At 43.5% G+C, this 14,183-nt stretch overlaps 1 protein-coding gene across 1 annotated transcript in view; it reads right to left on the bottom strand.

The window, feature by feature from the left end:
- LOC126162900 (transcription initiation factor TFIID subunit 7) overlaps window positions 1–14,183 on the bottom strand; it is a 75,244-nt gene that overhangs the window by 44,606 nt on the left and 16,455 nt on the right. Inside the window, exons 3-4 of the mRNA XM_049919708.1 lie at window positions 10,042–10,122; window positions 9,580–9,961 (exon numbers count right to left, since the gene is read on the bottom strand). Of these exons, the coding sequence (XP_049775665.1) occupies window positions 9,580–9,961; window positions 10,042–10,122 (463 nt within the window). The remainder of the gene's footprint in view (window positions 1–9,579; window positions 9,962–10,041; window positions 10,123–14,183) is intronic.

Consider the following 14,183-nt stretch of genomic DNA (forward strand, 5'->3'; position numbering starts at 1 on the left):
TCCGGAGATCTTGCTGGCCAGGGTAGTTGACTTACACCTTCTAGAGCACGTTGGGTGGCACGGGATACATGCGGACGTGCATTGTCCTGTTGGAACAGCAAGTTCCCTTGCCGGTCTAGGAATGGTAGAACGATGGGTTCGATGACGGTTTGGATGTACCGTGCACTATTCAGTGTCCCCTCGACGATCACCAGTGGTGTACGGCCAGTGTAGGAGATCGCTCCCCACACCATGATGCCGGGTGTTGGCCCTGTGTGCCTCGGTCGTATACAGTCCTGATTGTGGCGCTCACCTGCACGGCGCCAAACACGCATACGACCATCATTGGCACCAAGGCAGAAGCGACTCTCATCGCTGAAGACGATACGTCTCCATTCGTCCCTCCATTCATGCCTGTCGCGACACCACTGGAGGCGGGCTGCACGATGTTGGGGCGTGAGCGGAAGACGGCCTAACGGTGTGCGGGACCGTAGCCCAGCTTCATGGAGACAGTTGCGAATGGTCCTCGCCGATACCCCAGGAGCAACAGTGTCCCTAATTTGCTGGGAAGTGGCGGTGCGGTCCCCTACGGCACTGCGTAGGATCCTACGGTCTTGGCGTGCATCCGTGCATCGCTGCGGTCCGGTCCCAGGTCGACGGGCACGTGCACCTTCCGCCGACCACTGGCGACAATATCGATGTACTGTGGAGACCTCACGCCCCACGTGTTGAGCAATTTGGCGGTACGTCCACCCGGCCTCCCGCATGCCCACTATACGCCCTCACTCAAAGTCCGTCAACTGCACATACGGTTCACGTCCACGCTGTCGCGGCATGCTACCAGTGTTAAAGACTGCGATGGAGCTCCGTATGCCACGGCAAACTGGCTGACACTGATGGCGGCGGTGCACAAATGCTGCGCAGCTAGCGCCATTCGACGGCCAACACCGCGGTTCCTGGTGTGTCCGCTGTGCCGTGCGTGTGATCATTGCTTGTACAGCCCTCTCGCAGTGTCCGGAGCAAGTATGGTGGGTCTGACACACCGGTGTCAATGTGTTCTTTTTTCCATTTCCAGGAGTGTATACACTATCAAAGGGAGAACCACCTGTGAAACGACACGTCATATACCAGCTGTTAAGTAAACACTTTTCAGCCTTCTACATTGGTATGACTACTACCAAGTTCTCAGTTAGCATGAATGGCCATAGACAGGGGGTGTATACTGGCAACACCCAATATATTGTCGCATAGTATGCTCTATAACAAGACAGCTGTGACCTTGGTGCCTGTTTCACCACACATGCCATACGGATTTTCCCCCCCAACACCAGTTTCTCAGAATTCCGCTGGTGGAAACTGGTGTTAAAACACGTCCATGGTTCTCGCCGTCCAACTGGCATTAAATTACTTTAGTTTCTTGAGACCCAGCGTCAGTAACTATTGCTTTCTTCACTCCCTTTTACTTTTCTATATCTTTTACTTGCTGACCTGTCTATTTTTCCATACCCCCTACATCCACCACATATAATCTACTTACAAGCAGAGGTCCCTCGTGGTGCGAATGACTTTTTGAAACTATCTATATGGTGATGTAGGTTAAGAACCCAGGGATCACATATTGCAGCCATTCACCCTGATGTACCAACATTTGCCAGTAATTGACGGGGGGGGGGGGGAATCAAAATTTTGTGTGACACTTGGTAAAAGTTGCACAGTATAACGTAGATGTGTGATGTGATGGATAGAATAATGGCTTTGCATGCACCAAGGTGGTAGGTTTGAATCTCATCAGGTGCAATGAGGTTTTTTCTATATTTTGAAATCATTGTTGAAATGACTTCGATCATCATTTTTATTCAGTTAAATGATTTAAATGTATTTTTTTAATTCCATTCCTTTGTCACATACTTTTAATCATAATATCAACTTTTTTTGCTCTCATTTTTCTTTCTATCATTCTTTCTCCACTTGAAGTCTTTGTTCATGTTTTTAATTAATTTTATGTATTAATTTCTTTTGTTTTATTGTCCTGGTTTTTTTTGTCCAGGTTATTGTGTTCATTATATCTATTTCTCATCTTTGCTTGAATTTCATTCTACTCATAAACCCGTCTTTCATTTAAACTTTCATCTAAGTTATTTTGTCCCTACTGCAATAGGTATTTAGGATACTTTTAAATGCTTGTATATTAATTACCGGAGGGGGGGGGGGGGGGGGAGGACTGCACACCTGGTATCAAAACATTATCAAACCACTGCACAGATATAAACAGATTATTTCATCTTTTCTTTTAAAACTGACAGATTGGAATTTTCAAATAACTGAATATTATAATAGATAAATATAATTACATTCATATTCATAAAAATTCCAATTGGAAAATGAATGATATAAAAGACTGAAACAAATGGAAAAGTTCATATGATGATTTAAGTGATAGGACAAAGGAATAGAATAAAAAATTACATTTAAACCAATTAATTGAATAAAAATAATGATCAACGTAATTTTTATAAAGATTCAAAAATTAAAAAAAGTTTGCACACCTGGCAAGACTCAAACCCACAACCTCCTGCATGGGACATTGTTATCCTATCCATTACACCACACAACCAGGCTATATAACAGACCTTTTTTAACACTATTGAGTGTCACACAAAACATGGATTTTTTTTCATCAATTACTTGCAAATGAGAGTCCAACAGAGTGACTGACTGCAGTGTGTGATACCTCAGATCTTAACCAGAATCACCGTACAGATAGTTTCAAAAAGTCAATCGCACATTTGGGAACCTCTCCTTGTTATCTTTCTGCTCTTATTTATTACTGAGTGATGTTTGGTCAGTAATCTGTGCCTTGCTTATTACCTTATCTTTCACCTTAATTTTATATCTTCAAATTTAACACATATTTCGGACAACAACACATATAAGTCACTGAGTAAGTTGACCTGTGTACCAGTCGGCATTCGATTAAACACTGAGTCTCAGTCTAGCGGCCGCTGCTCGGCTGGCCGCTTAGGTGGCGCAGCTGCTGCGTGGCTGGCAGACAGCGCCGCACGTAGAGGACGTGCGTAATTGCGCGGCGGCACTTTGAATAATCGGCGAGTCACAACACTTTTCCCCCCTTTGAAATTGTTGCGCTGGTCTTGATGGAGGTGTCCTGGAGATGGCTAACGTCCATAGGCGTTGTTTGACTCGCCGTAAAGTCTCGAGGAGGAGGCTTCCCGTACGGACGGAAGTGTCCCCGATGATAACGGGTCGAGATGACAGGAGACGTAGGGGGTTGAATCTGCTGGGGCCCCCTGCACCAATCTGCCCGTTGCGGCAAGTCCAGTTGATATGACAGGAGACATGGGCGATGTGTCGGCGTCTGTTGGAGGAGGAGGCGAGTAGAGGTACTCTGACAGAGGACGGTTCTCCGGTTCCTGCATGGGCACGTCTCCTGGTGGCATCCGTTCTGGTGCTGGCATCGCGATGACGGTGAGAGGGCTGCGTTGTGAGTATTGAGAGATGCCAAGATCCCGAGCATCAGGTAGAGCCAAAGGTGGTGTGGTGGCATTCGGAACAGGCGTTGCTGGCACCCGAGGCCGAAGCTGGTCCAAATGACGCACTGCAACACCCGTGTCCGTCTGGATTTCATACAGGCGTCTGCCACGGTGTCGTAAGATGCGGCCCGGGCTCCATTTTGGCCGCATGCCATATCCCCGTACCCAGACGAGGTCGTCGGCGGTGAACCGGCCAAGTGAAGGCACCCGCGGCCATGAGGTGGGAGGCCGCAGAAGATGAAGTAGCGTGCGGGGCTGTCGGCCATGTAAGAGCTCAGCCGGGCTGTGATCGCCCATGGGGGTGAAACGGTAAGACGCCAGGAACTGGAGAAGCGCGTCATCAGCAGCAGAAGAAGTCAGAAGTTTCCGCATCTGAGCCTTAAATGTGCGGACCAGTGGTTCAGCCTCACCGTTGGATTTTGGATGGAACGGCAGGGCCGTGACATGCGTAACGCCGTGACGAGCACAAAAATCCGCAAAGTCGGAAGAGGCAAATTGCGGACCATTATCAGTAACAAGAGTAGAGGGGAGGCCTTCCAAAGAAAAAATGCGGGCGAGAGCACTGGTGGTTGCCGCGGTGGTAGGTGACGTGCAACGGACAATGAAAGGAAAGTTAGAATAGGCGTCAATTACGAGGAGCCAATAATTACCTATAAAGGGTCCCGCAAAGTCAGCATGAATGCGCTCCCAGTGATTCTCAGGCAAAGGCCACGGTGACAAAGATGACTTCGGGGCAGCGGCCTGTGACGCACAAGGGCCGCAGGCAGCGACCATGTGTGCGATGTCAGAGTCGATGCCAGGCCAGTACACATGACGGCGTGCCAGAGATTTTGTGCGAGACACACCCCAGTGCCCCTGGTGAAGGAGGCGCAAGACCGAAGCACGCAAAGACGCAGGTACCACAACACACAGCGAAGCATTGTCAGTGGAGAGGAGGATAACACCATCCCTAGCCGTGAGGCGGTAGCGCAAAGCGTAGTAGTTCCGCAACGGATCTGAAGTCTTAGCGGACGGGCGATCAGGCCAACCCTTCTGAATTCCTTCGTAAAACCCGGGAGAGGGTAGGGTCTGAACCCGTAGCAGCCGCCAGCCTGTCCCCAGTGATGGGGAACCCTTCCACAACCCGCTGCTCGGCAACATCCAGGTGGAAACACAAAAGTTCGTCCCTATCGAATGCCTGATCAGGACCCATGGGAAGGCGAGACAAAGCATCAGCATTCGCATGTTGAGCCGTTGGCCGGAAATGAATCTCATAATTGAAACGGGACAAGTAAAGAGCCCAACGCTGGAGGCGGTGTGCAGCCTTGTCGGGAAGTGATGTTGATGGATGAAACAAGGAAACAAGCGGCTTGTGATCCGTAACAAGATGAAATTTTGAGCCATAGAGAAAAACACTAAACTTATGAAGAGCATAAATGATGGCCAAAGCTTCTTTCTCAATTTGAGAATACTTTTGTTGGGCATCCGTGAGCGTTTTGGAGGCATAAGCGATGGGTTGTTCCGAACCGTCAGAAAAACTGTGCGCAAGGACTGCACCGACCCCGTATTGAGAGGCGTCTGTGGCAAGAACAAGATGTTGGCCAGGTCGATAAGTAGCCAGGCACGGGGCCTGTTTCAGCATAGTCTTTAATTTCCGGAAAGCCGCGTCACATGACGCGGACCAGTGAAAAGGCATGTTTTTATGCAACAGGCGATGCAACGGCTGAGCCACCGACGCCGCAGACGGTAAAAACTTGTGATACTATGCTATTTTCCCCAAGAAAGCCTGCAGTTCCTTAACAGATGTAGGGCGAGGAAGGGCATCGATCGCAGCCACAGTGTGTTGAAGCGGACGAATACCATCCCGAGAGAGTTGAAACCCCAAGTACGTGATAGATGCCTGAAAGAATTGTGATTTCTGAAGATTACACTTAAGACCGGCAGTCTGTAAGACATTAAAAAGTGTGCGGAGATTTTGAAGATGTTCTTCCATGGTGGAGCCAGTGACAACAATGTCGTCCATGTAATTGATACACCCAGGGACAGGGAGCAATAATTGTTCCAAGAATCGCTGAAAAAGAGCAGGGGCGCTAGCAACCCCGAATGGCAAGCATTGGTATTGATAGAGGCCGAAAGGCGTGTTAAGGACCAGAAACTGCCGGGAAGTAGCGTCGAGAGGAAGTTGATGATAAGCTTCCGACAGGTCAATTTTAGAAAAATACTGTCCTCCAGCGAGTTTAGTGAACAGTTCTTCAGGACGGGGCATAGGGTAAGTGTCGATGAGGCATTGAGCATTTACAGTGGCTTTGAAATCGCCACAGAGACGAATATCACCATTGGGCTTAGCAACTACAACGACAGGAGAGGACCACTCACTGGAAGTGACAGGAAGCAAAACCCCTGAAGCAGTGAGACGATCCAACTCCCATTTTACCCGATCACGAAGGGCCACAGGAAAGGGCCGAGCCTGAAAAAACTTAGGCCGAGCAGTGGGTTTGAGCGTGATATGAGCTTCAAAATCGTTTGCACGGCCTAACCCAGGAGAAAAAAGGGACGAAAATGTCGTCGACAAGGAATCCAGTTGAGCATAAGGAATAGCGTCAGAGACAATATTGACAGAGTCATCTATGGAGAACCCAAAAACGCGAAAGGCATCGAAACCAAAAAGATTTTCTGTGGTGCTCTGGTCGACCACAAATATGGGAACAGTGCGAACGACGGATTTGTAAGATACCTCAGCATTAAACTGTCCCAAAAGAGAAATCTTCTGTTTATTGTACGTCCGTAATTGCCGAGTGACAGGGGACAGGAGTGGAGAACCCAGCTGAAGATACGTCTGAGAATTAATTATAGTGGCAGCAGAACCTGTATCCACTTGCATGCGAACATCTCGACCAAGGATTTGGACAGTGAGGAATAACTTCCCTGAAAGGGAAGAAGTGCAATTGACAGACAACACAGAATCAGAATCAGCTTCATGTTCATGAACATCATGTAAGCGGTCAGATTTACAAACGGAAGACACATGACCTTTCTTTTTGCAAGTGTGACACACAGCCCAACGTTGGGGACAATCCTCGCGTGAATGTTTCGTAAAACACCGCGGACATGAAGGAAGTTGCCGGGGATGTTGCTGCAGTTTCTTAGTGGGTTGTTTACGGCTAGGCCGAGGCTGCGCGTGGGAGCGTACTGCGGCCACGTCGGCCGGTGGGGATGCGCCGCACGCGTCGTCAACAGCGCACAGAGGTTGTATTTCCCCGACGTCACCCCACGCATCTATTTGCGCCCCAGCGGCGCGAGAAATTTCAAAAGACTGCGCAATGGAGAGAACTTCATCTAGAGTCGGATTTGCCAACTGATGGGCACGTTGCCGAACTTCTTTGTCAGGCGCCGACCGGATAATAGCATCCCGTACCATGGAATTGGCATAGGATTCTTTGTGAACGTCAGTAACAAATTGACACTTTGGACTGAGGCCGTGAAGTTCAGCAGCCCAAGCGCAATAGGACTGATTTGGTTGTTTTTGACAACGATAAAAGGCAACACGAGAGGCTACCACATGCGTTTGCTTTTGAAAATAGACAGACAGAAGGGAGCACATTTCAGCAAAGGACAAAGACGCAGGATCCTTCAAAGGAGCCAATTGCGACAACAACCGATACATTTGAGGTGAAATCCAAGAAAGGAACAGAGACTTACATGGTTGTTCGTCCGTGACATGAAATGCCAAGAAGTGCTGTCGAAGACGTTTTTCATAATCAGACCAGTCTTCCGCCGTCTCGTCGTAAGGTGGAAAAGGAGGTACAGCCAACGACGAGAAACGCCCCGCATTTGATGCCGCAACGAAATCGTGAATCGCCGTTGTTAGAAGCGTTTGCTGATCGCGAATCGCCGTCGTTAGAAGCGTTTGCTGTTCAAGGAGATTTTGCAAGAGCTGTTCGACAGTAGCCATGGAACCCTGTGAGTCAACGGTGAAAAGGAAAAATCCACTACCTCGTCGCCAATTTTATATCTTCAAATTTAACACATATTTCGGACAACAACACATATAAGTCACTGAGTAAGTTGACCTGTGTACCAGTCGGCATTCGATTAAACACTGAGTCTCAGTCTAGCGGCCGCTGCTCGGCTGGCCGCTTAGGTGGCGCAGCTGCTGCGTGGCTGGCAGACAGCGCCGCATGTAGAGGACGTGCGTAATTGCGCGGCGGCACTTTGAATAATCGGCGAGTCACAACACTTAAGCTCTCAGGTCTTCAAATCTCATCTGGTGCAGTCCCCAACAATGTGGTTCCTTTACATCTCATCCAGTACATCTTCCCTGACCCATGGTTCTAGGCAACTTTCCTGTAATTCTCCGCATTTCCTAAACCTCATTAGTCCTTTTTCCCTCATCCCTATTCTTTCCCCTTCAACTCTTTTTCCAGAAGAAAAAGCTCCTGGCTCTAAAAGCTTGCACATTTCCTTAAATCTTAAATGTGTTAACTACTGATGTCACCTGGTGAATAGATTTTTTTATCTATCTAATTATATCATATTTTCAAAAACTGATTATTTTCATTGATATATTTGTCACTGCAACTATGGCTTAACATACTGCAATACTGCTGACTGTATTGGTCAGGATACCACAAGAGTCATGTGAATATGGAAATAATGGATTTAGGTGCATGCAGGACCTCAAAGGCTCCCGCAGCTAGTGCCCGAGAAGACAGACATATTGCTCACTTGGCTATGCAGGAACGTACAACCACGTAGCGGACCATAAGTCACGAAATGTGCTTGTTTGCAGCAGGCCAGACAACTACATGGACAATGTCACACCATCTGGATCGCCACAGAGAGTCAACAAGGCTACAAGTGCTACAGCTCCCCTTCACTCGGAAGCAGAGACAAGTATGCGTACAGTGATGTGCCCAATAACAATACTGCACTCCGGAGTGGTATCACATCATCTGCTCAACAACACAGCATGCTGACCTGACCTTCCTCAATATAGAGGATATTCAGCTACTGCGCTAGCTGACATGTTTTCCATATTTCTCACCCAGTGAAAACATCTACTCATGAGTTGTCACGTGCCACCATTGGGTAGCCAGTGTGAATGATGAAGTCTGGCACAGAGTTGAAGAAGCATGGAATGCTGCACCTGTATGTGTCATTTAAGCTCAATTCAAGTCAATGTCCAGTCAGTATGTTGCTCTCATTGTTGCCAGATGAGGCAGCTCTGTGTAGTAAATTTTGCATCCTGTACACCTCAAAATCGTCCATAAATTTAATCATGTAATCTTCCTACTATATGACATATGCTTGATAAGTTAAGTTTTATTATTTTCTATCCTTCTTGATGTTGAAATTCTTATGACCAGCAGTGTATATGCACGGAATCTTCTCAAGAAAGTAGCAGAACTGGAAGCAAACGCCAAAACATTTCCAAAGTGATACAGCAATTCCTAACAATAACATAATGCTTATTTTATGACAATGATCAGTCTTACATGCATTTGAGGGAGGGGCAGGTCATCCAGACCCCAAGATGAAAGAGGCCTACCTACTGGGAGGACAAGAGAAGAACAAAAGAAAACAGTAAATTTTGGAACTACTTGATAAATTGCCTGACTAGCTACCCTAAGCTTTATTCTTTTGTGCTTGTTCTCAGGAGAAGAGAATAGTACAAATAGCAAGTCTAATACTCTAATTAGTTTCCCTTCAAAGCAGAATACAGCACAGTGTAACCACCATTATAAAATACTTGCTTTGCCTGGTTGAGATACTGTATGAACCTCTCAGTCACATCATATCATCAAAATGAAACAAGCGGATGACTAAAGTAACATACAAAACACAACATAATTAAAGCAAAATGAAGAACAACCTCAAAGAAAAAAAGAAAAACAACTGGTAATGAGGTGAAAATGCTATTTGGAAACTACAAGAATACTCCGCAGCAAAACGTAAATGACAATAGGGATACAAGCAATTTAAACACTCAAGAATATAGATAAAACTGACATTAATCTATGTTCAACTTGTGACAGATGATAAAGCAAAGAGTTAGAAGCATTTAATGCCTTACCTACATCCACACTATGAGGGTTGCTTGTTTCTATTGAAGTATCAACATTTCTTGTTGGACCAGTTTCACTGTTTTCATCTATATTTGAAAATGGTTTAATAACTTTTGCTTTGTCATCATCACAAATCACTTCCCACTTCACAGAAACTGCCTCATTATCAACACGCAGCAGACGTTTCACCTCTTTTTCAATTTCTGGAGCTTCAACATACTTTTTTTTAAGTGTTTTACGAAAACGACGCTTCCTAACATTTTTAAGTGGTGGTGTTATTCCGTGTGGCCACAGAAACTTTTTGTCAACTTTATTTGGATCCTTCTTTTTTGTTTTGACAGGACCCTCTTCCTCTGGAGTCTGATCATCTTCTTCCTTACAAATTAATATCTATGAAACAAATGAAGAGCAACATATTATCCACATGAGTAAGGCACAGTAACAAGAAATACATTTAATTTAAAATTTACCTGGCATATATCAGCAGTCTTATAAAAGCTCTTGTTGTCAATGGTTTTCAGTGACTCCACTATGGATGGCAAATCCATTATCTATATCCACAAAAAAAATAAAAGAAAAAAAAATCGGATGAAAAAGAAAGTACTATGCATATTTTGTTAGTACTCTAAAGCAAAAATCCAATTATAAATGAAAAGACAAGTTACGCTATCAATGCCAGTTAGTTTGATAGGACAATGTGACCATCTACAATGTTGCACATTTTACAAGCTAACAACAAACAATGTAAAATTATGAATAACAACAGATGATGATAACTGTCAAATGAATGAAGATAGGATAGTGATAGTGAATACCTCAATTAATACTTTAAAAACCTAATGAATACTTTAACACTGTCACAAGAGAATCACACAAACCAAAGTCATAAAAAGATGATGTACAGCTATATGTACCATATTTTACCGACTATAAGACACTACAGACTATAAGCCGCACCTTGATTTTCAAGCAATTTTTTTTTAACATAACATTTTTTATCATTTTTATTATTGGATTGCAAAGCCAGACTACAAAAAATTATTAGTTTATAAAATCAAAACTGATCTCTTAAAACCCCTGAATATTGTTATCTGAACTTTCTTCTTCTTCTTCTTCTTCTTCTTCTTCATCAATGTCCACTTCATATATAGGATGGTCTTCACTGCCATCGACAGTGTTACTTATGCTGTACTTCTTGAAAGATTTAACAATAATGTCTTCTTTCACTCTAGCCATGACTGTTTTATCCACTGACACACTTGGTTGGTTGTAGGTCATTTTAAAGCTCTCTTCAGCATGAATTCACTTTGTGTTACATCAATTTCCATTTGTTCCATTCCTCTGTCATATACACTTTAAATGGTTAATTTATTGAGACTTCAAGAGTTGCAATTGTGAAATGTCCTCCCAGAATAACACCAAGCTCTGTATTTCTCTGTCTCAATTCCTCTTTCACAGAATTTTTCAAATGACTGCTAAACTGATCTAGCACAAGATGAGAACTCTTCTTCAATAAAGCACCTTTCCTTCTCTCCCACAGTCTGACAATCCATAATTTCATACCAGCGTGGTCCATTCAGCTCTTGTCATGTATACGAACAACAACATCGGGCAATTGTCAGAAGGTTTTGGCAGTGTTTTGTGCTTGAAAATGATCACTCAATTACGTTGAATTTTTTCATGTCCACTAGTTGTCATAGTTACACTTCTAGCGCCTTTCATGGCAACAGTTCTGTTACGCAGAACATCAAATGTCAGAGGTGATTTGCCCATATTTGCTATTTACAATGGTTTTTCAATGTGGAATAATAATGCAATGGAAAGACAATATCTTTTCTTCATACCCTTGTGGCATTTTCTGAGGTATTTTGGTTTTGGTTTGCTTGCTAAGTCCATGACGCTTCATAAACCTGTAGCACCAGCCAACTCCACCCCTAAAGTCTGTCACTGTAGCACTAGTTTACAAGCATGTATTTGAATCATTTTTGTATTAATTCCAATGCCATTTTGATGATGTCCTTGAATCCATTTCAAATTTTCCTCTTCAAATTTTGGCCACCTTGCACTCAGTCCTCTATTTGCACATTAGTCTTCCTCATTTTTTTCAGTTCTTCGCTAGTAGCCCATCAATCACAAAAAGTTTTTTCTGTTGGTGGAGGGCCAAAATGCCGCTAAGCTGCTCTGTTACCATGTTCGTCTGCATATGCTATTACTTTCAATTTATAGCCTGCATCAAATGTATATCTTTTACTTTTCCAATTACAAAACCTACTAGTAATAAAAATATTGCATTGTTACTGATAACACAAATCTCTTTCAATTCTAATGCACTGGCACTGTATACCGCAATGAAGCTTCATAGGCTAGACAGTGTTGTGGGTTTGTGATGGCAGGGAGGGAGGGAGACAGCGTTAACAAGCTTGTAAATCACTGCAACTTATGTCCGTTGCATCGGTGCACTGCTGCTGCCAGTTGAATCCGATGTTGCCACATAGAAACAGATTTCCTGTGGCATTTAATATATGAACACTTTTAAGTCTGGCGGCAATTTTAAATCAAACACTGAACTTTTTTACATTAATTTAGAGTATAAGCTGCATCTGAGCTTTGGAGGCAATTTTTCAAAGAGAAAAGTGTGTCTTATAGTCTGTAAAATATGGTATACATTTTTTTAATTATTTATAGTTCTTGTTTTAAAGAAGAAATTAATACAAAAAGTCACTTCCATTTCTTATGCGGCTACCCACAAGTTTACATTAAAGGTGAGTGGTAATTTGCCTTCCCAATCAGACTTAAATAATAATTCTGAAAGCACACTATATACAAAAGCTTAGAACACAATGTATAAATTGAATGTCACTATAAACTCCTTCACCAGGGTTCTAAAATAACCTAACATAACTATGTGCCAAACATTATGAAAGACACATGACAAAATTTGTATTATAATAATGGAAATTACAGGATAGAAACGTGTTGAATACAAAATTTATGATGGTCACATCATTAAGCTCAATTCATTGTAATTTAAATATAATAATGAAGTATGAAAGAAGGAAGTAATATGAGTCACCAGAATGTGAAATGTTTCAGATATATACAATAAAGAGACACATAAGGTGACATACACAGCTGTGCAGTTTTCTTTTTTTTAAGAAAAACAAGAGATGCACCACAAAGGAATTATCTGATTCGGCAGGCATGATACGTACAAACAAATGATTATAATTTTCAAAGAACTGGAAGATTTACTCAGGAGCTCCACAAACTGATTAAGTCGATAGCATGTTGGTCCACCTCTGGCCCTTATGCAAGCAATTATTCAGCTTGGCACAGGCTGATAGATTTGTTGGATGTCCTGCTGAGGAATGTTGGAGTAAATTCTGTCCCACTGGAAAGTTAGACCACCAAAATCCCAAGATGGTTGGAGAGCCCTGCCCATAATGTTCCACACGTTCTCAACTGGGAAGAGATCTGGTGACCTTTCTGACCAAGATAGGATTTGGTAAGCCCACAGACAAGCAGTCAACACTCTCATCATATGTGGACAAGCATTATTTTGCTGAAATGTAAGCCCAGGATGGGTTGCCATTAAGGGCAACAAAACATACAGTACATCTGTGCTGTAAGGGTGTTGTGGATGTCAACCAAAGGGTTCCTGCTATCAAAAGAAATGCTACCCCGGACCATTGCTCCTGGTTGTTGGATTGTACAATGGACAACAGTCAGGTTGGCATAACACCACAGTCTGGGGCATCTCCAGATGCATCTCTGGCCTGGAATATCAAGGACTGGAGTAGGACTGTCTTCAGCGATGAGTCCTGCTTCAAACTTTACCCCGATGACATCAGCAAAAGTATATTTGTATAAAACTTCCTGAAGGAGCAATTACCTGAAAAATATGGTATTTATAGTGCACAGAAACTGATGTAGCAACTGATTTAAGCTGTTGGTGTGGGGAAAAGGCAAGGAATGTTATTACAAACATCTTCAACTCATCTTTAGCACTCTACTCACTAAAGTTCCCCTTCTTGCCACAATCACACGTACACGTACAAAACACTTTTTTAAATGGACAGGCATAAACACCAATAAATGTCATTTATCCATTAGATTTCTTTCTTTCTTTTTCTTTGGCACTAGAGCCCTTCAAAGACCCTCGCCTACACAACAATATGCCTGCATGCATCTCTGTTTTCTGCTTTTCCATAAGATCTCCATCTTGGTAAGGTCAGTCAAGAAACTGTCCAGCCATCTTGCTCCTGGTCAGCCTTTCCTTATGGACTGAGATTTTTTTTTAAGTCCTCTTGTACAAGCTACAATAATTCATGGTTGTATCTTACTCTCGAATGCCCTGCCTCTCTCACAAGCCCATACATATTTTTTAATGCCCCCAGGCTGTATATATCTCCTTCTGTCATCGTCCACATTTCCAACCAATTTGTAACAACTCGTCATATAAGGGAATGGTACAATCTCAACTTTGTTGTTCTTGTAATTAGAGAATTCTTGAATATCTAGAAGTTTCCACAACAGGCACTATTTCTTGCTTGTATCCTTTCCCTAATATATTTTCTCATATTATTATTACTGGTTAAAAAGACACATCGGT

Source organism: Schistocerca cancellata, chromosome 2, assembly GCF_023864275.1.
Source record: "Schistocerca cancellata isolate TAMUIC-IGC-003103 chromosome 2, iqSchCanc2.1, whole genome shotgun sequence".
NCBI classification, from domain to species: Eukaryota; Metazoa; Arthropoda; class Insecta; order Orthoptera; family Acrididae; genus Schistocerca; species Schistocerca cancellata.